Source organism: Oncorhynchus nerka, linkage group LG18 (assembly GCF_034236695.1).
Source record: "Oncorhynchus nerka isolate Pitt River linkage group LG18, Oner_Uvic_2.0, whole genome shotgun sequence".
Taxonomy (NCBI): Eukaryota; Metazoa; Chordata; class Actinopteri; order Salmoniformes; family Salmonidae; genus Oncorhynchus; species Oncorhynchus nerka.
Genome location: NC_088413.1, coordinates 41,747,749 through 41,773,937, shown reverse-complemented (window position 1 = coordinate 41,773,937; position 26,189 = coordinate 41,747,749). Strand labels below are relative to the sequence as shown.

At 43.2% G+C, this 26,189-nt stretch overlaps 2 protein-coding genes across 4 annotated transcripts; both read right to left on the bottom strand.

Annotated features, from left to right (window-relative positions):
- Positions 1–158: 158 nt before the first annotated feature.
- On the bottom strand, positions 159–6,194 carry LOC115145900 (beta-taxilin-like). The gene is made up of 10 exons (XM_029687536.2): positions 6,110–6,194; positions 4,778–5,021; positions 4,552–4,643; positions 4,114–4,284; positions 2,971–3,165; positions 2,092–2,211; positions 1,780–1,854; positions 1,470–1,562; positions 1,223–1,318; positions 159–912 (listed from the first exon to the last, which is right to left on the bottom strand). Exons 2-10 carry the CDS (start codon positions 5,004–5,006, stop codon positions 259–261), a joined length of 1,725 nt encoding a protein of 574 aa, XP_029543396.1. The 5' UTR covers positions 5,007–5,021; positions 6,110–6,194; the 3' UTR covers positions 159–258.
- A 5,004-nt stretch (positions 6,195–11,198) lies between these two features.
- Positions 11,199–24,386, bottom strand: LOC115145901 (transcription factor HIVEP2-like). Of its 3 annotated transcripts, XR_010459729.1 has the most exons (8): positions 24,182–24,386; positions 17,204–21,234; positions 16,276–16,457; positions 15,847–16,022; positions 15,550–15,648; positions 14,562–15,409; positions 13,779–14,332; positions 12,277–12,360 (listed from the first exon to the last, which is right to left on the bottom strand). XR_010459729.1 is itself a non-coding variant. In XM_029687538.2 (7 exons), the coding sequence occupies exons 2-7, from the start codon at positions 21,149–21,151 to the stop codon at positions 12,289–12,291; spliced, it is 5,325 nt and encodes a 1,774-aa protein (XP_029543398.2). In that variant the 5' UTR covers positions 21,152–21,234; positions 24,182–24,386; the 3' UTR covers positions 11,199–12,288. The 3 variants fall into 3 exon arrangements, 2 of the variants coding, with proteins under 2 accessions (XP_029543398.2, XP_029543397.2); XM_029687538.2 differs by lacking the exon at positions 13,779–14,332 and having other exon boundaries at positions 11,199–12,360; XM_029687537.2 differs by having other exon boundaries at positions 12,274–14,332.
- Positions 24,387–26,189: the final 1,803 nt, after the last annotated feature.

Below are 26,189 nucleotides of genomic sequence, written 5' to 3'. Positions count from 1 at the left end.
TGTATGGTTAATGATTACTGATTAACTACTAGCAAAGATGCGTAATAAATACAAGATATACAACTCCTAATCAATCCAGTGTTAGGCTTCCCATTTATACAACTCCCCCTTCTCAGCTTCTCTTTTAACATGGAGTCATAGAAAGAAGACAACAAGAGCACATTTTTATTGTTTATTCTTAAAAAATCCAGTCAAATAAGTTATGATCACTTCATGTTCTTCGTCTCTGATTGTAACCTACTGTAACTACACCATAGTCTAGTCAACTGTCTCCAGTTCCCTATCTCTCTGCTCCTGGGCCTCGTGTCCTTCAGCTGCTGCAGGAGAAGAAGAAGAAGAAAAAGGGCCAGTGGACTCCTCTGTCATTTTGTCTCCATTACACCCCTCTATGTGATGTTCCTCTGGGGTCTTGCTGGCCTCGCTACTGGCCTCTGGGGCCTCCGTGTGTCCATGTGGCTCTGTGGTGGTCTCCTCCTCTTCTTCGTTGTCAAAGAACTCAGGTGGCACAACGTTGGAAAGGGTGAACGACATTTGAATCTCCTGCAGACGGGACTTCTGGGCCTTCAGGTTATCCAGCTCGCTGGTCAGGTGTGTTGCAGGAGCAGGTTTTTCCGGAGCAGGAGTTACAACTGCGAGGGTTTCTGTAGCAACAGGTACTTTGAGAGTAGGGCTTTCATTTGAGGGGTTTTCAGAGGGTGTCTCAATGGGCTTCTCAGCAGCAGGTACCTCTGGGTTCTCCTTCGCCTTTGTCTCATTTTCTTTCATCTCCGCTACATTGGTGGCAGCCGCTGGATTTACTTCCTGGAGCTTATGAGAGAGACTGTTCCTCTCCTCCTGCAGCGCCCGGCACAGTTTTTCCAGCTTCTGGGTCTTCAGGGTGAACAGCTCAAACTCCTTTTCCTTCAGGGTTTTCTGAATGGAGTAGAAATATACAGGGTGAAAATCAGTACTGATATTCATAAAGATCACTCATAGGTATCATTCCAAATGGTATCCTATTCACTATATAGTGCATAAAGTCAATACAGCTATGGTCAAGCGTAGGGCACTAGGGAATAGGGTGCATTTGGTATGCAGCCACTATCTCCACCATGAGTCAAAGAAGATTCATATTTAACTCTGTTGCTTGTTTGTCTTTCATCATGTCTTTGACAGAGCATGAACGTAAAAGTAATATTAAAAAAATGGGTGAAAACTGTACGCTATGTGTATGGTATCTTACGTCTGTGAGCATATCAATAAGAGCCTTGTTGCAGCCCTCAAAACGGCTTTTCCATTGAATAGACTCCTTCTCCAGCTTCCTCATTCTCTTGGTCATCTACAAGACAAAACCCATCTCATTGGAAAGTTTGTCAGTTAAATCAAAGAGTAAACAAAGGGAATGTATTTGTGCCATGGCAACCAAATTGACCTCATAGAAGATTACAGATAAGGAGATAGTAATATACGGAGAACAAGACTTAGGCTACCTTCTCCATGTCCTGTTTGAAGCTGGCGTACACTCCGTTGCTCTTCGACACAGTCCCCTGGAACTGATCGAACTTCTCAGAGTACATGGACAACTGGGGGGAGAAATGGGAAAGTTAAGTTTGTAAAATATAGAGACAGACCCGGAAAGAGAGAGACAGAGATTTTGATTGTATTTTATTAGGATCCCTATTAGCCGACGTCAATGGTGACAGCTAGTCTTACACAGTCCGACACACAACGACAAATACATTAGACAAAAAAAACGAGGGGAGGCGGGCAGACAGACAGACAGAGACAGTCTCCATTTACCTGGGCCTGCATCCCTTCCTCTTGCTCTTTCAGAATCTGCACCTTCACCTGTGACTGTGCCGCCTTATTTATCAACTTTGGAGAAATACAATTGATAAAAAATACATCCGTTAATAATTTTTTTGCTTTGTCACTGAATGGAATTTCTCAAAAAATATTTGATGTTAGTGTTTAACTTATTCCATGCACTGATCCATATTTCATACAGTATAAAATAAATTAACTGAACATGTGATTAAACTCTTACATAACAAACACACATATTAGAGATCAATTAAGCCAGTCCAGACTTGCTGAAAGATGCTAACTTACATGATCCCTCTCTCGCTTGTGCTTCTCCTCTCCCTCTTTAATGAATATGTTTGCCTGTTCAAGTTTGGTTTCCAACAACTGCTGCTGCAGGTCTCGATGTTTGAATACCTTTTCCAGGTTCTGCAAGGTAAGACGAGGGAGACTGGGTCACTTTCACTGAGACGAACATTACACGTTTGACGCAACAGCCACGGTAAGACAGGAGCCAAGGGCTAGTATTAATCATTGGTATATTGCTAGTGGTAACATTTTTACTTGAAAGGAGAACTATGACATTTATGCAGAGGAGATGAACAGAGCCAAGCTCATCAGACATTAACAACACTGTGAGAAAAAAAACAACTAAAAAACGACTTCTTTGCACAAACACTCACACTTGTCTTTTCTTACTAGCACTGACTTTGCTGAGAGCTACTTGATTGAAGAACATTTACCTTACTATGACTGTGATGTGTGGTAGTCTCACCTAGCTATCTTAAGATTAATGCACTGCTAAATTACTAAAAAGGAAACGTAAGATGAGACAAATGAACAACTGAGCATGCTCTTGAGTCTCGACTCATGGAGGAGCAAGTTGTTTTGTTGTCACACAGTGACTCCTGGTGTGGCATGGGCCTGTTGTGGTCAATAATGAGCGGGTCGCTATCTCAGTTGAGTACTGAATGCCGTCGCTAAGGATTTTGAAATGTGTTTGTGACAATATCGTATGTAGTAACATTTGTTTTATTGTTTTAAAGCATCTTTGAGATTCTCATTGTATTGAAAAACGCTATACAAAATAAATATATCATTATTATAGCATGTTGATGTTAATAAACACAGTCAGTTTAAACTGCACTACAAACTCCAGTCAGGAGCATCTGTAACAAGGCCCCATACCGCTTCTCTTGCGTCGTACTGGGAGATGAGGCTCTTGAGTTTCTCTGCCAGGTCGCTGTTCTCCTGACAGAGTTTGGTGTTGCGGTTACTGTGCTCCTCGATCTGGACCTGGATGTCCGTCAGCGTGCTCTGGAAGTGAGTGGTGATGTCCTTCCTCTTCAGGTCGTCCTCCCTGCACCTCTGGAGGGTCTCCTCCTGCATGATCACATTATACAGGATGATGCAGTTAGTTGGGTGGCATGTAGCCTAGCAATGGGTTGCCAGCTAGAATCCCGGGAAGTGAGCTAGCAACCGGAGGGTTCCTGGCATCAAATCCTAGATACCATTGCATGTCGTGGTGCCCTTGTGCAAGGCACTTAACCCCCACAAAAACAGCTCCCCGAGCGCCCAGTGTGGCAGCCCCCGCACCTCTCCAAAACCTCTATAGGTATGCGCGTCTTTCGGAAGGGTTGGGTTAAAAGCGGAAGTCAAATTTAGGTTGGACCCTGTGTGCAATTGACCAATAACGTTATCTTAATCTTGATCTCACACTCACAGACACCTGATGCACAGTAAGTTACACTCACAGATATACTCATAATGCAAGGAAATATGTACTGTAATGTCGCTGCACATACAAGCAGACACACAGACCGTGTACGCACATACTAAGGGCTCTATTCAATCCGCATCCCGGAAGTTCAGCTTTACAGCATCATTTAAATTTAAAGGCAATGTTCCCGCTTGAGTGGAGACTGCATTCAGGGGAAATGTTGCATATGTCAGCTCAATCGGAAATGACCTTTACATTTCTAACAGCGGAATCTGTAGCGCTTCAGCTTAACAAATTGAATAGAGCCCTAACTCTAGCCTAACCATACACATGCCACACAATTTTAACTTAGTGAGCACCACTGGTTGTTGCATCAGACCTGGGTCAGTATTTGAGCTTGGAGTTTGAACTTTCAGGACTATTCCATTGGTTCCACTGTATAGGGAATATGAAATCAAGCACAGTTTAGGTATTTAAAAGTAGTATTTGATATATGCATTTGATTAAGTCTGGTTGGCTGTAAACAGTGAGAAGAGAGCCTCACCTAGGACGTTAGACAGAGCAGTCTGTGTACTATAGTACTACAGTATATGCTACAAAGAGAGGCCCACCTTCAGTGTCTTGTTGTGTCTCTGCAGCTCCCTACACAGAGACTCCAGTTTGCTGCGGGCCAGAACCGCTCTGCTGTGTTCACTCTGAAGCTGGTCCTTCTCCTTCATCACCTGAAGAAGCTTCTTCTGCAGAACCTTCAGCTGCTTCTGGTCACCCCGGTGCTCCTCCAGCTACCAACACACACACACACACACATCATTTTTGTTCTTTACAAAACAAATATATGCAGAATAAGCAAATACTGCTGCATAGGTGTAGACTAATGATATGGTACTGGTTAGCAGCCAGTTAGATAAATATAACTATATGCTTCACCACGAATAATATAAAATATATTTAGCATGAACAGATAATACAAGGGCAAAGACCACATCTAGTTCCCTACTAGACACCACGGCATACTACCTCCGATGTATAATTCAGCACAGTCCACTCACCAGCTCAGCGTGCTTCTTGATGATGGCCTCCAGTTTCTGCTCTGGAGTGCCGAGCTTGTTCAAGCTCTGCATCAATAGCATGGCCTCTTTGCCTGAATAGAGATCATGTTACAGTACAGTTAATAACACTAAAACTATTGATACACTGTAACACTAACAACTATTGATGCTGAATGGATGCTAAATAGAACAGAAGAAGAAAGATGAAGAAGAACACACAACCCACCAAGGCTCTTCAGCATCTTCTTCTCTAGTTTCTGGTCCTTGGCGGAGCTCTTGGTGACCTGCTCCTTCAGAACCTCCTCCTCAACCTCTTCCTGCTCAGCAGGCTCCTCACTGGCCTCCTGGTAGGTACTGATGATGTCCTCTAGCTGCTTGCTCAGGTCCTCTGTCAGGTCCACCTGACCCTGACACTGGGCTGGATCCACCTGGTCACTCACCTGACATGTCTCCATTCTGATAGGCTTGCACTAAGATATAATGATATAATACAGCATAGAATTAGAACTACTTGAACTAATATGGACATATTCTTGTTCAAGTTCAATGTTTCTGTGAAGGATGACGGTTAATGAGACTAATCTTATAGCCCTCACACACTCAATGAAAACACCCTGATTAGTTTCTCAAGCTTGGAAATTAAAAGCAGTGCTATATACTAATAGTAATTTTATATACTGCTGTATAAGAAAAGACAAGGTCAAACCAATCTTTAGCAGAATAGCTGAAACAATCTTTTCCAATATTATTTAAACTGTTTTCTATTGTTTATGTATTTTATTACCCTTCATGACATAGTCGATGAGGAATTTATAATCTATCAACCTCCACTGTCTGTTTGCCTATCGAAGTCTGATAGTGCTTGACTGTGGCCTGTTAATGTGCATATAATTAGCCTGCTGCCTGGGTGCATACCCTCGACTCAGTCTCAACTCACAGGCAGAGCAGAGTAGTCAGAGCACATGGCACCTGTCCTGGGCCAATATGCTATTTTAGGAACTTCTTAATATGGGCATGTTATTGATTTTTTTTCTCCACAATCTTAGCTTGTTGTTGTAAATTGTAGTACACTAATATTTTTTTGTTAAAGTACTTGATAGATTAATGACACTTAAAAAAAACATAACTTTAAATATCCAGCAAAGTACTTAAGTGACTACCCAACTGAGTTAGAATTTACATTTACTCAGAAGAAATTATCATATCTATTTCTATAGCCTTCCTAATCCATTCCAAGAAAAACTTTGAACAGAACATTAATTTGATACAACGGGACATGTAAAAATGCATTTGGCCTATACTGTAGCTGACAACTTCTCATAAAACACCAAAGAACAAGAGGTTCCATCACGATAGAAACATTGCACTGCTTCACGAGTGTGACAAGTCACCCATTCCCCCCCAAAAGTAAGCTTATCCTAAATACATTCAAACGTACAATGCAAACGTACAGTGCACAAGACAGAAAACATATACCCATGAAAATATTTCATTCTACACCATCCAAAACTCAAATATCTGCAAACAAACGCATAGAAGATATTGAACTGCTTCTTACCAAAAGGTCCAGGATCTAGGAGAGGGGAAAGGAAACGTGAAGAGGGGGGTAAGAGAGAGAGAGGGGGAGGGGGTGCTCTAACTCTGGCCCCACAGATAAAACAGCTGTGAAGAAGACCTCAAAATAAACCACCGGGACACAACTGAGAGAGACAGGGGAACATATTGACACCAACACAGAAAGAGAGAGGCCATAGAGAAATAATAATATATAAATCACATCCCCTGTTCAAAACGTCCACAATGAAAACCACACAAACCTTACGTTAAGGACTTTGTAACAGTATTATCAGGGGTCGCGTTAACGCAGGATTCGCATTTGTCACGCAGAAAAGGAAAGATGCAACGCAGAAAATAGGCTACATCTTTTGTTGCGTTTTATAAAATGCATCTTATTGTAAATTCTGCTCGGTTTCAGACACGGTTCGCTCCAAATCATTCATGTAAAAGGACAATTTTTCTTGCTTTAGTTTCACTTCCACACTCAGATGAAATGTTTTTGCTCTGACTGATGTGCAGACTATTGTAGACTAATTTTGTCCGGTACTTTCCTCCTGTTTAGTATTTCTCTGGTAGCTAGTTTAAATGCAAAATTCTTTAAGCAAAACATTAGGAAATATATCTGGCTAAATTCTTTCTACGATAAACATTGAGAAATATAATGGCCATGCATCTTTTAGTCCTTGCACGCCCCAATCACTTCATTGACGCAAAATACCACTGTTGACTTTCAATATAAAACGCTGAAAATACTGATTTCTGAAAGCTAATGCGACCCATGCTACTATGTAGATTCATAAACAATACAACCAGCAATCATATTTTGCTCACCCTCCAGCATATTAGAACTAAATTAATAGACAGCGAATATATTTTATGACTAAAACACACACGAAATCCATTGTATAATTGATCATGGTATTCTTAGTAACAGTGGCTGGAATATGAAGGTTTGTGTTTAGGTGCAATTGACGTTCTCCCCTTTCTCAAAGGAACAGTTGCCTGTACTGATCATTCATCACCAGAGGATGTCAGTATAATATAAATCTCTATCCACTTTATTCTGGAGAGTTCTCCCTCCCAGGACAAATATGATATAATCTGAAACATCACTGTGTTTTCTCTATCCTGACTGTCCAGTAACGATGTCAATAACCAATCAAGGGAATTAGCGACTGCTTTAATAAGAGGTACAAAATCTGTAACTTGGTGAGTTAACACTAACACTGACTTTCAGTTAGTTAAATAGTCAACCAAATAGCTGCCCAGACTTTTTGCATTGACCCTTTTTTTGACTCATCACATACGCTGCTGCTGCTGCTGGTTATTATCTATCCTTGTTGCCTAGTCTTTTTATTCTCAGTTATATATACAGTACCAGTGAACATTTTGGAAACGCCTACTTATTCAAGGGTTTTTTATTCAAGGGTTTTATTATTTATTTTTACTATGTTCTACATTGTAGAAAAGCCGTGAAGAAATCAAAACTATGAAATAACACATGGAATCATGTAGTAACCAAAAAAGTGTTAAACAAATCAATATCTATTTTAGATTTTAGATTCTTCAAAGTAGTCAGGCTTTGCCATGATGACAGTTTTGCACATTCTTGGCATTCTCTCAACCAGCTTCATGAGGAAACCATTTCAATTAACAGGTGTGCCTTGTTAAAAGTTCATTTGCGGTATTTCTTTCCTTCTTAATTAATGTGTTTGAGCCAATTAGCTGTGTTGTGACATGGTAGGGTTGGTATACAGAAGATAGCCCTATTTGGTAAAAGACCAAGTCCCTTTGGGTGCTGCCATAGAGTTACATTAGAACTGCCCATCCAAGAAGGCTCAAGGCCATAGATAAAAGGACATCAAATCACATTATATCTACCGTAGCTTTGATTGGAGTGATCATCGTACCTTAACTAGCAAGCTAGCAGTTATCATCAAGAATCAAGTCAGCAGGTAGCCGGGGCGTTAGAGCGTTGGACTTGTAACTGAAAGGTTGCAAGATCGAATCCCTGAGCTGACGAGGTAAAAATCTGTTGTTCTGCTCCTGAAAAAGGCAGTTAACCCACTATTCCTAGGCCATCATTGAAAATAAGAATTTGTTCTTAACTGACCTGCCTAGTTAAATAAAGGTACATTTGAAAAGTCAACAATCTACTGGCAAATCATTGTCATATGAAGAGAAATGATGAAGAGAAATTATAGATAAAACATATCAGTGCTCATCAGCCATTGGACATAAACATTACACAACAAGTTGGAAATTGCAAATTCAACAATGAGTGGTTTGGAAGGAATCAGTGGCTAACAGCAAGTGTTGCAAAGCAATCTGCTATCTGTGGAGTGGGTTTGTGGTCCAAGTCTGGGTTTAAGGGTCTCTTTTCCAAGCTTAAAAGGATAAACATTCGGGCCTCCGGGGTGGCGCAGTGGTCTAAAGCACTGCATCGCAGTGCTAGCTGTGCCACCTCTGGGTTTGAGCCCAGGCTCTGTCGCAGCCGGCCGTGACCGGGAGGTCTATGGGGCGATGCACAATTGTCTGCTTATATGCCCCCTTTATTTATCCTACGGTTCTGACTTGGTATATAGGGAGAATACTGTAAGAATGGCCCATGTCCTAAATTCTGTTGCTGTACATTTCAAAAGTGTTGACCAAATAGTTATGTCCATCCTAGCTCGCTCATTAATGTCTTAATCGAAATGACAGAATTCCTCTTATCCACTCGACGTCACCTTATGCCATAGTTTGTTCATCTCAATTGTCAGTAGAAACCACATTTGTTTAAGCAAGTCAGCCATATCAGCTATGTTTTTTTTTAAAGAAATAATATCATGTTGTGTTGCTACCATGCTTTGTTGTCATGTGTTGCTGCCTTGCTATGTTGTTGTCTTAGGTCTCTCTTTATTGTAGTGTTGTCTCTCGTCGTGATGTGTGTTTTCTCCTATATTTATTTATTATTATATATATTTTTAAATCCCAGCCCATATCCCCGCAGGAGACCTTTTGGTAGGTTGTCATTGTAAATAAGAATTTGTTCTTAAGTGACTTGCCTAGTTAATTAAAGATTAATAAAAAATAAAAATAAACAATTAGGCTGTTTCGCTGCTAGACAAGGCTCTACTGATAGCCAGGTGTAGCAGTGGTAAGGATTCACTCTATGGTGCTGAAAAGAAAGCTCAGCTTTATATAGGCCCTAACAGTTTGTGGGCACCACAAGACACCATTATAGTGCAATTCATGTATTGTTTAGTGTTGTGTTGTGCAGTGGCTTTGCTGGCATGCATCTAAAAAAAAAAGTTGGCGTTTGCCCAACCAAGATGTATATGCTAAAATCGCCACTGCCATACAGTATGACCTGTGATAGCATGTAAATGGAGTCGGTAAAGTGATGGCTACCACAGACATCATGGTGAGAGTTAAAGCTGAGTATAATGTATTTCAAATCAATCCACACTCATGTCTCAGCTGTGAAACTGTAAATGTCAAGTCAATTTGCTAACGTCATGTTAATAACTTCAATATTTAAAACGCAGCCATTATTTTTTTACCTCTTAAAAGATATCTACAATCCACATAAAAAGTTGTGAATTCAACACTGCAAATTCAACCCAGACAAAAACTATTGTGCATAAAGGAAATATGAATTTCAGTGTACAAGTATTTACATTATTAGCGGAAACAAATGAATTAATCCACCCATCTTCTTTACCTAAAACCTAAAAGAACATTCACACTTAAAACTAAAAGGGAATAAAATTGTAAAACGCAATGCACTGTACATGCATACTTACAGTGACTTCAGAAACTATTCATACCCCTTGACTTATTTCACATTTTGGTGTGTTACAGCCTGAAGTCAAAATGGATTAGATAGATTTTTTTTCACCCATCTACACACAATACCCTATAATGACAAAGTGAAAAAACAAACATTTTTCTTCTTCTTTTTTTTCTAAATGTATTGAAAATTAAATACAGAAACATCTCATTTACATAACTATTCACACCCCTGAGTCAATACATGTTAGAATCGCATTTGGCAGCAACTACAGCTGTGAGTCTTTCTTGGTAAGTCTCTAATTCTTCAAGCTCTGTCAAGTTGGTTGTTAATCATTGCTAGACAGCCATTTTAAAGTCTTACCATAGATTTTCAAAACAATTTAATTTAAAACTGTAAATAAGCCACACAGGATCATTCAATATTGTTTTTCTAAGCAACTCCAGGTTATATTTCTCCTCGTGTTTTAGGTTATTGTCCTGATGAAAGGGGAATTTGTCTCCCAGTGTCTGTTAGAAAGGAGACTGAACCAGGTTTTCCTCTGGATCTTGCCTGTGCTTAGCTCAATTCCATTTCTTTTTATCCCCAAAAAACTCCCTTGCCAATAACAAGCATACCCATAACATGATGTAGCCACCACCATGCTTGAAAATATGAAGTGGTACTCAGTGATGTGTTGTGTTGGATTTGCCCCAAACATAACGTATTCAGGATATAAAGTACATTTCTTTGCCATATTTTTTGCAGTTTTACTTTATTTCCACATTGCAAACATGATGCATGTTTTGAAATATTTATATTCTATACAGGCTACCAATAGGTGCTCTTCTTTGTGAGGCATCGGAAAACCTCCCTGGTCTTTGTGGTTGAATCTGTGTTTGAAATTCACTGCTCGACTGAGGGACCGCACAGATAACTGTATGTGTGGGGTACAGAGATGAGGTAGTCATTCAAAAATCATGTTAAACACTATTATTGCTGACAGAGTCCATGCAACTTATCATGTGACTTGTTAAGCACATTTTTACTCCTGAACATACTTAGGCTTGCCATAACAAAGGGGTTGAATACTTATTGACTCAAGACTCATTTCAGCTTTTCATTTTAAATGAATTTGTAAACATTTCTAAAAACATAATTCCTTTTTGACATTATGGGGTATTGCGTGTAGGCCAGTGACACAACATCTAAATGTAATACATTTAGGCTGTAACACAACAAAATGTGGAAAAAGTCAAGGGGTGTGAATACTTTCTGAAGGCACTGCAGGTAAGGATCACTTAAAATAAGTGGAATGTTTGAACTCACAATTAGCTCACATGATTGTTTTTATTTCTCCTCACTCACCACCTCAGTCAGTTATCAAAGTTAGGAGGAAAGTGCTTATTTAAATTCATAAAGATTCAGTGGCCAGAATAACAAAAACAAGTTTTTGATTCAAAGCCATAAGTTATAAAGCAATGACATGACATCATAAGGATCTCATACGCTTCGGTCAGTGGGACACACTGTTGCATAAGTGGAGATAATATACAGCATATAAATAGTAGTCAAATATTTTCCGTCGTCAATAAGAGAGTACTTTTCTAATATATAAAGACATCTCACAGTATACATAATATTCACTTCTCTATTTGTGCAATAGCATAAAGATAAAAACACAACATTGAGAATCTGCAACATAAAACATTTAAAATGGACACATTTACATTAAACGTAGCGGCACAAATCAGCAATTTCATTCCACAAAGTAAAATATATGTTTTAGTGCAATATTCATTGATAATAAATAACACTGTCACGTCAGACAATTCTGATTAAAAGTTCCTTAAAAATGATATTCACTTTTCCCTTGCTTAATATGCTCGTTCAAAACATAGGTAGAAAGCAAAGCAAAGAAAAGGCATAGACAGACCTTTGCTGTTCAATCAAAAGCACCAAACTGGACAAGAAGCAAGTCTATGCTAAATTTGGTCAGACTCAATTTTCAAATACTTTCATATTTCAGATACTTATGTTGTTACTCCCTCTCCAATGTTTTCAATAATCAAACCCTTAACTATCATCACTCGATATGAATACAATAACAGCCTATTTTCAAAGTAGTCCAATCAAATCAAATGTTATTGGTCACATACACATATTTAGCAGATGTTATTGCGGGTGTAGCGAAATGCTTGTCCACGTATACATGTGTATGCACATACTGTATGTGTTAAGAGTGGGTTATGGAGTATAATCAACATCAATAATTAGGTTTGTGTGCAAGTGTATGCAAGCTTAACTAATATATAAGCATTTACTTTAACACCATGTTTTGCACCTGTGTCCACCGCTTCAACTGACTTCTTGCTTGTCCTTCGCTATGAGGATTCTGCTGACCTAAATGTTCAAAAACTCTTAATTCATAGAGAGCATGAAGTCTTGTGTTGTTCCTGTATTTCAAGGTTTGTTCTTCGCTCAGATATAGATATAGTCTGTGGGAGGGAGACAGGAAGGGAGGGGCGTGTTAGATGACTGGCCTTTACACTACTAGCATGCAGAAACCTGAACCGACTGAGAGGAGAGCCTCCAACACCCAACCAAAAGGGACTGGATGAAGTCATTTTGTATGTCTGACTGTCTGTCTGTCTGTTTAGAGGAATGAGATTGAGAGGGACTGTGGATGTATTCTGGTGCCAAATCTTCTTGTGCTGTCTTGCCAACTCCTATGTGACCATAGAAGTTGACAAGACAGCATAAACAGATCTTGCCACCAGGCAAGCTGGGGACTGGGCAATGGATGAGAGGCTCAGCTGCTCCTTGAGGAAGCTCCAAGGTACACTATATATACAAAAGTATGTGGACACCCCTTCAAATTAGTGGATTTGGCTATTTCAACCACACCCGTTGCTGACAGGTGTATACAATCGAGCAATCTCCATAGACAAACATTGGCAGTGGAATGGCCTTACTAAAGAGCTCAGTGACTTTCAACATGGCATCGCTATAGGATGCCACCTTTCCAACAAGTCAGTTCATCACATTTCTGCCCTGCTAGAGCTGCCCCGGTCAACTGTAAGTGCTGTTATTGTGAAGTGGAAATGTCTAGGACCAACAACGGCTCAGCTGCGAAGTGGTAGGCCACACAAGCTCACAGAACGGGACCGCCGAGTGCTGAAGTGCGTAAAAATCGTCTGTCCTCGGTTGCAACACTCACAACCGAGTTCCAAACTGCCTCTGGAAGCAACTTCAGCACAGGAACTGTTCGTCGGGAGCTTCATGAAATGGGTTTCCATGGCCGAGCAGCTGTACACAAACCTAAGATCACCATGCACAATGCCAAGCGTCAGCTGAAGCAGTGGAAACACATTCTCCAGAGTGAAGAATCACGCTTTATCATCTGGCAGTCCGAAGGATAAATCTAGGGTTGGTGGATGCCAGGAGAACGCTACCTGCCCCAATGCATAGTGCCAACTGTATTGCATGGTTCAGGAAGGGTCCCTTAGTTCCAGTGAAGGGGAATCTTAACGCTACAGCATACAATGACATTCTAGACGATTCTGTGCTTCCAACATTGTAGAAACAGTTTGGGGAAGGCTCTTTACTGTTTCAGCATGACAATGCACAAAGCGAGGTCCATACAGAAGTGGTTTGTCGAGATCGGTGTGGAAGAACTTGACTGGCCTGCACAGAGCCCTGACCTCAACCCTATTGAACACCTTTGGGATGAATTGGAACACCGACTGCGAGCCAGGCCTATTCACCCAAAATCAGTGCCCAACCTCACTAATGATCTTGTGGCTGAATGGAAGCAAGTCCAGTGGAGGCTGTTATAGCAGCAATGGGGGGACCAACTCCATATTAATGCTCATGATTTTGAAATGAGATGTTAGACGAGCAGGTGTCCACATACCTTTGGTCATGTAGCATATGTCCCAAATGGTACCCTATTCCCTATAGAGTGCATTACTTTTGGCCAGAGCCCTATGCAACCCCAGCCTATTGATGCTCCTCGGAAGTGATCCTGAGGGAGGCGATGGCCTTGGTGCAGGTCTGAAGACCCTCTTCCTGCTTAGGGTCCCTGACCGTGAGGACAGAGACAAGATCTTTCTCCTCCTCAGAGTCCCAGGGTGTCTGGTGGGGGGACGGCCTCTCCCTTTCCCACTCCTTCTCCTGCTGCTGGGCTACTGAGTCCTCTGCACCGAAGCCCGCCACACAGACAGATCCCTCCTTATTGCTGTCCTGGTGGAGCTCAGTCTTCTGATGGGACAGGACTGACAGATGGGTCCGGTCAGAGCTGCAGGAGGGCAAAGAGCGCAGTACCTGGATCCCCCCGATAGGGACCATGGGGAGTAGAGTTCGAGCCTGCTGCTGGGAGTGTAGGGGAAGGTGGCTGAGGACATTATGATGGGTACAACTGGAGATGTAGGGACCAGGCAGTTTGGGGAGCGTGCTTCTCCTCTGATCCTAAAAACAACAAGTTATAGTGACTACCAGAAGACAGTTTTCTACAGTTTAATGCAGGGACTCCAGGGGTGGGAAAAAAAATGAATAAAGGTTTTATATCAAGAATACTAACAACCCAGCTGACAAAGATGGTTGAAATGAAGTCAGTGCAACTAGTTTTGCATGGACAAGCATACTAGTCAATCTAAACATGTGTGTATAATATAGTGTATACAACTATATTACATACCAAATCCATTTCAATGGATCCTCCCTTGTGGACAAGTTCAGCCTTGGCTTGTCGCTTGGTTTTATCGCCAGACCCTCTGTGTTGCGAGCCCCCTCTACGTGGAGACACAGCCCTCAGCACCACCCTCTGTCTGCCCCGGGCCGATGGCTCCCTCCTCCCAGGCAGGTCCACTCCGCCTGGGGACAGGGGCCTCTCCATGCAGGCCGGGGAGAGGTGCTGGATGGGGGTGAGGTTGGGGGAGCTGGGCCTCAGCTGGGAGGTGTCCCATCGAGGTGAGAATCGACCCCGGGGGGAGAGGTCTCTACGGGGTGATGGGTAGCGGAGCTGGGAGGGGGACAGTTCCCTCAGAGGGGACTCCCAGCCAGTGTACAGCAGACCGGTGAACAGACAACCCTGGTCAGGAGACAGCATGGCCAGGCTACAGTCCTCCTCCACAAGCCTCTCTCTCTCACTCGGCTCCTTGTCCAGGCTGGAGGCTAAGACAGTCCTCCGGTCTGGCCCTGTCCTCTTGCCTGAGATGGAGGTATGGGCATGGCACGGTGGAGGCACGATGGAGTTGGTGAGGCAGCTGGGGAGAGAACGGAAGGTACTGAGGGTACAGCCATGGAGATCCGACGACACAACCTGGGTGATGGTGGCAGCGGTGACCGACGGAGAGGCTATGTCACAGGGCTGAGGGCTGGTGCTCCGGGAGCGGATTTTTGGAGTGGAGCCACCGTCGTAATCATCATCGTCATCTTCGTCGATGTCATCTATCTCTTCATCCATGCCATCGGAGTCGTCTGCATCCGAGAACTGGTGTTTGGCTGAGCTCACGACCCCGGTCTTCGAGTCTTGCTGGATGTCATCTGTATTGTTTGAAAGAACAGGAAAAAATAAAGACAAATATAAATCAAATTCCTTTCTGTCATTAACTCAGTGTTACATATCTGAATAATTCATATTAGGGAGTGAAGTATAGTATACTGGTCATTGGTCAATATTTTACCAGATTCCTGTGTCTCTGTATCATCCACTGTGACTGACACACCAATCTCAAGACACTTCTTCATGTGAGCCTTTGACTTCATATGCTTGGTCAGGTTTCCTGTAGGACAACAAACATTTAAAGATTCATCTTGTTGAGCTTACTACATTCATTACCCTTCAATTGTACATTTTGGAAATAAATGTTCCTATTGTCATCAATCAATCAATCAAATCAATTAAATCATCAGTTGTCACAAAGTGCTTTTATACCGCTTGTTTCATTCATCTCAATGGAATAAAAAGACGGGATACCCACCTTTCGTTTTGAAAGCGAAGTTGCAGACCCTGCAAACGTAGGGTCTGACGTCAGTGTGGGTGCGTATGTGTTTCTTTAGCATACTAGGTTTCTTACAGCGGATGCCACACTCCTCACAGATATACTTTCCTCGGCCTCGGCCCCTCACGTACACATAGTCCTCATTGGACTTGAACCTGAGGGAAGGGAAACAATCCTTAATGTGATGTTCTATAAAAAAGCTAAGTTAAGTGAATACATATATTTCATCTAATTCCAGGTCACCCTTGGGAAAGGGGTCTTCTGACCTCAATAGGACTACCGGGTTAAATAAATAAAGTGACAAATATTTTGTACCACCAGGCGTTACCCCTATATAAAACATTACAAGCTAACATTATAATGAACATTCTATTGCTTATTGATTCATGTGATAGTGTCATAACTGACCCTCCATCAAAGATTTTGATCTGGGTTGGTGTTGGTGTTGGTGTTGGCGCTGCTGTATGTTTCGAGGAGACCTCCATGTCTTTCCAGTCCTCCTTCGCTGCTTTTACCCTGCAGCTGGCATCCTTCACTTTCCTTCCACAGGAGATCACATCCAGCTCTTTGAGCTCGGGTTTGCTCTGTAGCTAAATGAGCCAGATAAATAAACATTAATATGAAGGAAGAATAAAACATTTAAAAAATGTAACCCCATTTTCTCTCCATGAGCTTGTCTCATCGCTGCAATTCCCTCGGGAGAGGCGAAGGTCGAGTAATGCGTCCCCAGAAACCGCCAAACCGTTTGCTTAACCCGGAAGCCGCACCAATGTTTCGGAGGAAACACAGTTCAACTGACAAACAAAGTCAGAGTGATGAGCCAAGTAAAGCCCCTCCGGCCAAACCCTCCCCTAACCCGGACGACGCTGGGCCAAACCCTCCCCTAACCCTGACGACGCTGGGCCAAACCCTCCCCTAACCCGGACGACGCTGGGCCAAACCCTCCCCTAACCCGGACGACGCTGGGCCTAACCCGGACGATGCTGGGCCAAACCCTCCCCTAACCCAGATGACGCTGGGCCAATTATGCGCTGCGCTATGGGACTCCCGGTCACGACCGATAATGACACAGGGATCGAACCCCAGGCTGTAGTGACGCAGCAACCTTAGACCGCTGCGCCACTCGGGAGGTCAAGAATATACATTCTGTTAACATGCAGTTTAGATATGTTTAGGTAATGGAGTTAGGTAATACAGGATATTAACAATGTAATATGGTTACAATATTATACAATATTAGTTTATGATGTAACTTTAGTGAAGGATGGTAAACATACAATATGGAAATGTAAGGGTGATTTGGACTAAATCAAAAATGAACAATAAAGGTTCTCACCAGCTCAAGCTTCTGCCTCCATAAGAGTGAGGAGGAGACCAGTTTCCCAGTCCCAGGTTGGTACATGGCAGCCATTGTGTACACCCATGTGTTAGTCTTCTGTTTGGAGCGGAGCAGAGCCAGGGTTGCACTGGTGTTGAGGTTAGGAGGGTTGGGGTTATGGGAACTGACGCACCACGTAGTGTACACAGAGGACATAGGAGAAGTGTTGTGAGTGCTGTTTGGCTTGGTGTAGTTCAGATAGCACCAACTCACAACTGTCGTTGTGCGAAGACTTGGAAACTGAGATATCAGTTTGGTGTTTTCACCGTCAGAGATGAGGATGCCCTGACCTTTGACTACCTGCACCATAATTTCCATCTGTGCCTTGATGTCCATGCCAGACTCTTTGAAATCAGAGAGGGAAATCAGAGAGGGTGGATATAGGCGTGTTTCGGTTGGGGAGTTGTCCATAGGGGAATCAGGACATTCTGACCCTTGTTGCTGAGGTGAGATGAAGCTTTCACTTGCTCGGTCGTCAAGAGAATGACGTGAGGATGACACAGACAAAGAGGATATAGAAGAAAGGCCTGACAGTGATGCTCCCTGGTTGGTGTCACTTTTAAACTCCGTCTTTAAACTGTACTTGCTCTCTTCGGTCACATTACAGTTCCCTAACTCCACAGCACCCAACTCCTCCACTATCTCACCGTACATTTTCTCCTCTTTGACACGTTTCTGCTGTTTTACCTCCGTGAACAGGTCCAAGCTGCTGGCCGGAGACAACATGCGCTTGTTGGATCCACCACTGGATCCACAGTTGGTGGTGGAGATAGTCCTGGAGGTCAGGGTTAGAGGGATGCCTGTCTTAAACTTAGCTGGTGACAGATCTAGAACTTGAATCTGGGCTGGGTTGTTGGTCAACAGTCCTCGGGGGTGTCCTAATAACACATCTACATTTGTGGATAAATGTGCAAAGTGAGAAGTGAGAGAGTTTTCGTATGGATCCTCTACAACCTGTGACACAGTGGTGTATGTAATGCTACCGTAAGATGGCACGTGAGCCTGTATTCTAACAGGAACTAAGAGACCGGAGTGTGGTGGCTGAGGGGCAAACAGTGGCAGAGACTGCGAGAGCAGAGAAGTGGTTGAGAGCGACAGGGCATTGCTGAGGTACTGAGGAAGAATATTTAGCGGAAGGACTGGATGTGTAAATTCAGGGTCAACATTCAAGGACGCCTGTCTTACCAAGTTACCCCGTCTGGGTTCTGAGTAACTGGCGCCGAGTTCCGCATGTCTAACTTTGGCCATTGGAGAGAGACTGCCGTAGTCAAATGATACGCTTCGGACCTCTGGGAGCTCTCTGCGCTGAGAGTTGCATGGTGCCTGTTCTGAAGAGGAGCGTCTCATTTCATGTTGTTGACGCTGGTTCAGGACAGAGAGGGAGTGGGCGCTTCCTGGCACAGCTAAGAACTCCAACGCTTTTCCAAACTCATCCTGTCTAGCTGCCAGGGGAGCTGGCTTGGGGATAAACTCTCGCTCTCTCTCTTCTCGGTCAAACGAGAAGCTGGAGCAGTAGGATAGGTTGCTATCCTGACTAGGGCTTCGGGAGAGGCTCGTACAGGCTGACTCGAAGCTAGATTCACCAGAAGAGTGCTCCAAGTCAGCTAAGCGCAGTCTCTTCTTCTTTGGAGGGAGTTTTTCTGGGGGGAACTGAGACAGGGTTTCACTTCTTTGAGGCCACTGGAACTCCTCTACATATCTATCGGGCTCCTTCGCCTTCACCTGTTTCACCTCCGCTGCGTTCTCTTTCTCTGGACTGTCAGGTTCTACAGTCACCCTGATCTCTGGGACCTGTATGTTGGACTGACGGACTAGCTTAGGTGTCATTTGATATGATTGATCTAACAATCTACTGTCACTCAATTGGTGTGTAATGACCTCAGTCCTTTTATCTCGGGTTTCGGTTTGCTCCACCACTTCCATTGAGGAAGGCTTTTCCCGTCTCTGGCGGTTGTAAGACTCGTCCGAGTGAGACCTGCTCAAGGAGTTTGTGTGTTGAATCACAGAGATGACATTACCTAAAGCTCTCTTCTCTGTGGTGTCTTCCAACATTTCCATGTCCAGTCTATCACACTGCGCTCTATCCTGTGTATTCACGCCTTGGGCATGCACTTTCACTGAAGGAGTCGTGGTTAGAGCACCTTGAGAGGCTGGCTTTGAATCACAGTCCCTCGTCTCTTCAGCGTGGTCGGAGTCTGTGTGATACTGGCTTGCTATATCCTCCTCCTCCCTGATACAGTTTTCCTTCCGTCGTTTCCTCGTCGCAAATTCCATCTCTACTCCAAGGTTGGAAATATCAGAGATGTTTCCGTAGTGGTCAGGAAGTTCTGTGTGTCCATCGTGTGCAGAGTGTTCAAAGGCAGCCTGTCGCCTGAGTCTCCTAATACCTCCAGGGGATGCCCTCTCATCAAAGGAGTGGCTGCCTCGCAGGCCTTGTGGCATGTCCAGACACGCAGCTGAGGACGTGGGCATCGAGTTGCTCCGCACCAGCTGCCCAGAATCGGAGAGCTCTAGTTGAGCCTCTTTAATTTCTTCCCTTGTAAATGAATGTGTGTTTATTCTGATCGATTCTATCATTGATTCCTTTTCTTGTGTGAATACGCGGGAAACACCTCGCTCTGAAGACTTACGATCACTTATTAAGTCTGTAGTGCAAGTCACAACAGTTATGGCCTGTTTCGGGTTCGGTTTGTAACACTTCCCAAACATAATTTCTTGATAGGACTTGGCGTTTGTGTTGGGAGGACCACCGGTTTGGTGTTCTGCGCTCTCAGAGCGTGAGAAGTAGCCTGAGTCTGTGCTGCCTTTGCTTCCCTGGCTAGGCAGGGAGAGAGATGTGTCAGTGTCACTGCTCCTTTTCTCTGAGAGCCGGAGTGCCAGCCTCTGCTTGATGGCGCTGGATTGAATTGCACGACTGACCTGAGAAACGGCTGGAGCTTGAGCACCATTGATCTCTGGGAGCCTGGCTGAACGCTCCTCAGATAATGTTGATGTAACTCCCTGTTTCTGGGCAATGAGATTCAGTACTTTCACAGCAGTGGTGCTATCTGGTTCCTCGACTGAAACAGAGTCCAAGAACGATGAATAGTCATCATCCGTGTCAGAGCTCTGCTCAGCGTCAGAGTATAGCTCTCCTTCTCCTTCTAAAGATCCCCGGTCCTCTATGTTGGCATTGTAAGAACCCAGTTCTGAAATTGGCACTGTCCCAGCTTTGACAGAGTGAGCATGAGATTTTCTGTGTTTGTATAAATTGCTCTTGGTTTTGAAAGAGAAGCCGCAGGGAACGCAGGGGTAGGGTCGCTCCCCAGTATGTGAGCGAATATGCTTTTTAAGTACGCTGGGTTTGGCACATGCCCTCCCACAATAATCACAAACATACTTCCCAGGCCTCTGCTGCTGTTTCTGCTCCAGCTTACTACACACGTCCTTGGATAGGTCCTCTATCCCTGACTGGGAACAGTGTTGATGAGACGCGGGTAAACTGGGGGCGCTCCTCTGAGGGGAGGGCCCTTCACAGTTGCCATGGGATAGCGGAAGTGCAGAAACCGAGCGATCTGCCGTTTTCTGCCTAGCAAAGGGAACTGCCTGTCTCCCCAGTGGTGGATATGATGTTAATACGTTGTAATGAGGATGACTGCAGGCTTGATCCTGTAATTGGTGTGGTGATTTCCCTAATTGTCTTAGTTTCCCTGAGTCAGGCTTGTCTGTTGAACCACATGTGGTTCTACTCTGGTCCTCCTCAGGTTGTGGGCATTGGTGCCACCCCTCCCCCTCAGAATCAGCCGAAGGGGACATTTTAGTTTGGGCAGTTGTAGGCTCTGGCGCTGCCCACTCTGTCTGTCTAACTGTCTTTTTCAGACCCTCTTTAGAGCATTTCACCTCCACAGTAGCTTCTAGTGACTCCATGACGATTCCTCTTCAGGGTTGATATCCAACAGACAATAATGTCTGTGATGTAAATGTAGTAATATGTGGAGATAAAGGGTCATCTGAAAGACATCAGAAAGCTGAAATTATTATCAGTGAAATTGCATACCTCAAAACATTACCTCAAGGACACCCAAGCATTATCCCTAGCAAAGACAGAATACAAGATGAATCGGTAGATGCAAAGATGGCTTACTTACAAAAATAACGTACTTTATGTTCCTTCCTCAAATAAACTTGGTACATAATGACCAGTGTTCACAGCAGGAAAGAAGAATCTGGCTCTTTACTAGACTTTTTCCAATCCTGTTACCTCATAGTATCTCATATTACACACACACATTGTGCACTACAATCACAATGTGTGTGTGTGTGTGCGTACTGTATTTGTGTGCACTTGGACTCTAAACTCAAAGACATTGGATGTGCGTACTGTATATTATCCTGTCCTATATCTCAGTTCCATACCATGGGGCTATCTGGATCTCGGAGCTATTACTGTGCCTTCATCACAAATGGCAGCCTATCCCTTACATAGTGCACTACTTTTGACCAGGGCCCGTAGAATGAGATGTAATCTTGTCCCATACCTCAGCAAAATGCAATGGGGTTGGATATGTAATCTTGTCCCATACCTCAGCTCTATACCATGGGGCTCCACAATATGCTGCGTCTCAGAGGGAACATCATTTTCATCTTCTCGGTATCAAAGGCTGTGTGCTCTTTATCGAGGTTATGTAAGATTATCTGGTTCAAACCCACTGAGCTACTCTTAATTAGGACATTCTATGAGTGACGCCCTCTCTTTTTGTTTCTTCCTACTGCTCTCTTTCTTACAACCATCCTAGTATTCTCTCTCTCTCTCTCTCTCTCTCTCGGGGATGATACAAATCCAAGGTGACTCAAGATGCAGAGATAAAACACGCATTAAATCAAAGAGGCTGTGCTTATACTGCAAGTATGTCCAACTAATATTCAAATGGGAAGTGCTTTATCCTCCCACTTGACATATGGCTAAAGACTACAGTAATCAGATAGAGTTTTGCATTCCTCACTTCGACAGACAGACCAAAGAGGAGAATCCAGTATATTCTGTGTACTGTAAAAGGTGGATTTTTGGAACATTCTATGAGAGAAGGTTTCCAGAGGTATCAGGGCAGAGGTGACAACATTGTAAGAAGCCTTGAGAGGGAGGGGACAGGGGATCTATCTCTCCTCAAGGTCGTTCTGACCTCATAGCTGGGTATTTTTCCATCCTTCCCAACTAAAGCAATGAGAGGAGGAACTACAAGTGCAGGGTGTCAGGGAGATAAGCCTGCCTCATTGAAACAATGCATACCTCGCCTCTGAATTACACCACAGAGAGAGAGGGAAGGGAACATACCCTTTAGCATGTACACTTCCCAACCTCTTTTAAGTCTATCTATTCCTCATGTGGGTAAAGCTAACGGTCGTGTCGCACGTTACAGTAATATATCTCATTCATGGTATATCAAAACTGTTCACAGAAAGATGCTACTGTACCACTGCTGTGCATAGCCAAAGAGCTCTATTTTGATTTAATCTGACCACATTTTTTTTGTTACCTTTATTTAACTAGGCAAGTCAGTTAAGAACAAATTCTCATTTACAATGACGGCCTACACCGGCCAAACCCTAACGACACTGGGCCAATTGTGTGCCGCCCTATGGGACTCCCAATCATAGTCGGTTGTGATACAGCCTGGAATCAAACCAGGGTCTGTAGTGACGCCTCTAGCACTGAGATGCAGTGCTTTAGACCGCTCCGCCACTTGGGAGCCCCTGATAAATAGCATTGGCACTTGGATTGGAACCGGTGCTATGGTTAGATGACATGAAGATAGAGCTCTTTGGCCACACACACACACACACACACACACACACACACACAAGTGGTGAGTTTGACATTGAAAAACGAAAGCAAATGCAGAAAAGTACTTTATACCTACAGTAAAATATGATGGTGGATCTTTGCTTTTATGGGGCTATTTTGCTTCAACTGGTCTTGGCACCCTTGTTAAGGTCAACGGCATCATGAACTTTAACAAGTACCAGGACATTTTAGTCAAAAACCTGGTGGTCTCTACCAGGAGGCTGACACTTAGCCGCAAGTGGATCCCAGCAAGACATTAACCCCACGCACTAATCAAAATCCACAAAGAAATTGTTCATTGACCACAAAATCAACATTTTGCAATGACCATCTCAGTCTCTGGACTTGAACCACATTGAAAACCTGTGGTTTGAGTTGAATTGGGCAATCCATGCAGACGAAGGATATCAAGGATCTGGAAAGATTCTGTATGGATGAATGGTCTAAGATCCCTTCCAATGTGCTCTCCAATCCCATAACACATTTAGAAAAAGGCTCAGTGTGGTTATCCTTGCAAGTGGTCAGTGCTAGAGTATCTTCTTTGAATTTATTACTCATTAAACAAAATCTATTTCTCTGAGCAATAGTATTAACATAATATAATTTCCCCATTTTTTCTTACCATAAAATATAGCTCAGTATTTGTATTATCAGTTTTATACAGCCTTTTTTGCAAATCTTTATCAAGGATGCCAATATTTATGGATCTGACCGTACATGCTGATAAGACATGGATGGTACAGCAGCTGAAGCATGTTGAATGGAGACATTGGGAAGTATACTGTATGTAGGTTATTGAAAACGACTTTATAATACCACTGCATCATATCACGTTCAAGCTATACAGAACATATCCCATAACAGGGATGACAGCCATGTAGGCCAACACTAGCCCCTCATCTATACATCTTATAAGGAAAATACATAGCGCCAGGGACACTGAGGCAGAAAGCCCATGGCATGACAGCCCACAGCATGCAGATTGAACACCAATGCAAGATGAGGCTGTTTTCTACTCAGAATACATGCAGTTAAAGCACAAGATCTATGGTAAGAAAATAGTATCTCCTTAAGCAACAGACTGACAGACATGCAAATATAATCCTCATACAAACCTGACATTCGTATACTCCCTTCTTGTCCCATATCGCCAGTCACATGTGACATACTTCATTTTGCAAATTCCAGCGGTCCAATCTCCATCCCTGGGTTATAGTAATAACAACAATGATCAGATTTAGCGAGGAGTGAAATCTCAAAAATCTTACGTTTTTGCCGCTGCTGCAGGCTGACTGAGTATTCGTTCAAATATATATTGATGTGAGCTAGTCAACAGAGAAAATACCCAAGCATGACGCGGACAGACCCAGGCACAAAAATAGCAAAGGGGCCCTGTGAGGGATTATACAACAGCCTACGTTTAAAGACATTTTCTCAAGCACAGCATTTACACTTTTGTTTAGTGTGGGTCCAAAACAAAGCAGACAGATACACTTTCTCAGTGTGGGGGCAAAACAATGTTTAAACCCTTCATATACCAAAACGCTGCTTTTACCAGCGACCTGAACACAACAGACAGCAACATTTTCTTATCTAGAGGTTCAAAACATAGCAGACACATAGCAGACACTTACATTTCTCAGCGGGTCCAGGAGGGAATAGAATATTCAACTACACTTTCCCGGTGTGGGTCCTTTATTTACATTTACATTTAAGTCATTTAGCAGACGCTCTTATCCAGAGCGACTTACAAATTGGTGCGTTCACCTTAAGACATCCAGTGGAACAGCCACTTTACAATAGTGCATCTAAATCTTTTAAGGGGGTGAGAAGGATTACTTTATCCTATCCTAGGTATTCCTGAAAGAGGTGGGGTTTCAGGTGTCTCCGGAAGGTGGTGATTGACTCCGCTGTCCTGGCGTCGTGAGGCGTCTTTATACACCAAAAGGGATTCTACCAATGTCTGGGATCCTTGATTACACTAGTCTGATAACCTGGGATGACCCAAATACACAGAAGACAGACCCAAGTAAAATCAGGGTTCATAGTGAAGTATAGTTAGGGATTTACCCTCCTCATTGGGCCAAAACACAGCAGACACTTACTTCCCCTCTGGGTGATGGGAAACAATTCACTGTGATCACTGACAACTACAAATATATACAGTACCATTCAAAAGTTTGAACACACCTACTCATTCAAGGGTTTTCTTTATTTTGACTATTTTCTACATTGTAGAATAATAGTGAAGACATCAAAATGATGAAATAACACATATGGAATCATGTAGTAACCCAAAAAGGTGTTAAATCAAAATAGATTTTAGATTCTTCAAAGTAGCCACCTTTTGCCTTGATGACAGCTTTGCACACTCTTGAGATTCTCTCATCCAGCTTCACCTGGAATGCTTTTCCAACCGTCTTGAAGGAGTTCCCACATATGCTGAGCACTTGTTGGCTGCTTTTCCTTCACTCTGCAGTCCAACTCATCCCAAACCATCTCAATTGGGTTGAGGTTGGGTGATTGTGGAGGCCAGGTCATCTGATGCAGCACTCCATCCCTCTCCTTCTTGGTCAAATAGCCCTTACACAGCCTGGAGGTGTGTTGGGTCATTGTCCTGTTGAAAAACAAATGATAGTCCCACTAAGCGCAAACTAGATGGGATGGTGTATCACTGCAGAATGCTGTGGTAGGCATGCTGGTCAAGAGTGCCTTGAATTATAAATAAATCACAGACAGTGTCACCAGCAAAGCACCCCCACACCATCACACCTCCTCATCCATGCTTTACATTGGGAACCACACATGCAGAGATCATCCATTCACCTACTCTGCGTCTCAAAAAGATACGGCAGATGGAACCAAAAACACAAATTTGGACTCCTCAGACCAAAGGACAGATTTCCACCGGTCTAATGTCCATTGCTCATGTTTCTTGGCCCAAGCAATTCTCTTCTTATTATTGGTGTCCTTTACTAGTGGTTTCTTTGCAGCAATTTGACCATGAAGGCCTGATTCACGCAGTCTTCTCTGAACAGTTAATGTTGAGATGTGTCTCTTACTTGAACTCCGTGAAGCATTTATTTGGGCTGCAATCTGAAGTGCAGTTAACTCAAATGAACT

Excerpts from the sequence above, each read along its gene's own strand:
- LOC115145900 (XM_029687536.2), bottom strand. The coding sequence starts at position 5,006 with ATGGAGACATGTCAGGTGAGTGACCAGGTGGATCCAGCCCAGTGTCAG. Across the intron at positions 3,166-4,113 it reads GACACAACAAGACACTGAAG|GAGGAGACCCTCCAGAGGTG; the intron begins GTGGGCCTCTCT and ends GTGATCATGCAG. Across the intron at positions 913-1,222 it reads TTATTGATATGCTCACAGAC|AAAACCCTGAAGGAAAAGGA; the intron begins GTAAGATACCAT and ends TACTCCATTCAG.
- LOC115145901 (XM_029687537.2), bottom strand. The coding sequence starts at position 21,151 with ATGGAGTCACTAGAAGCTACTGTGGAGGTGAAATGCTCTAAAGAGGGT. Across the intron at positions 16,023-16,275 it reads ATCAAAATCTTTGATGGAGG|GTTCAAGTCCAATGAGGACT; the intron begins GTCAGTTATGAC and ends CCCTTCCCTCAG. Across the intron at positions 15,410-15,549 it reads TACAGAGACACAGGAATCTG|ATGACATCCAGCAAGACTCG; the intron begins GTAAAATATTGA and ends CAAACAATACAG.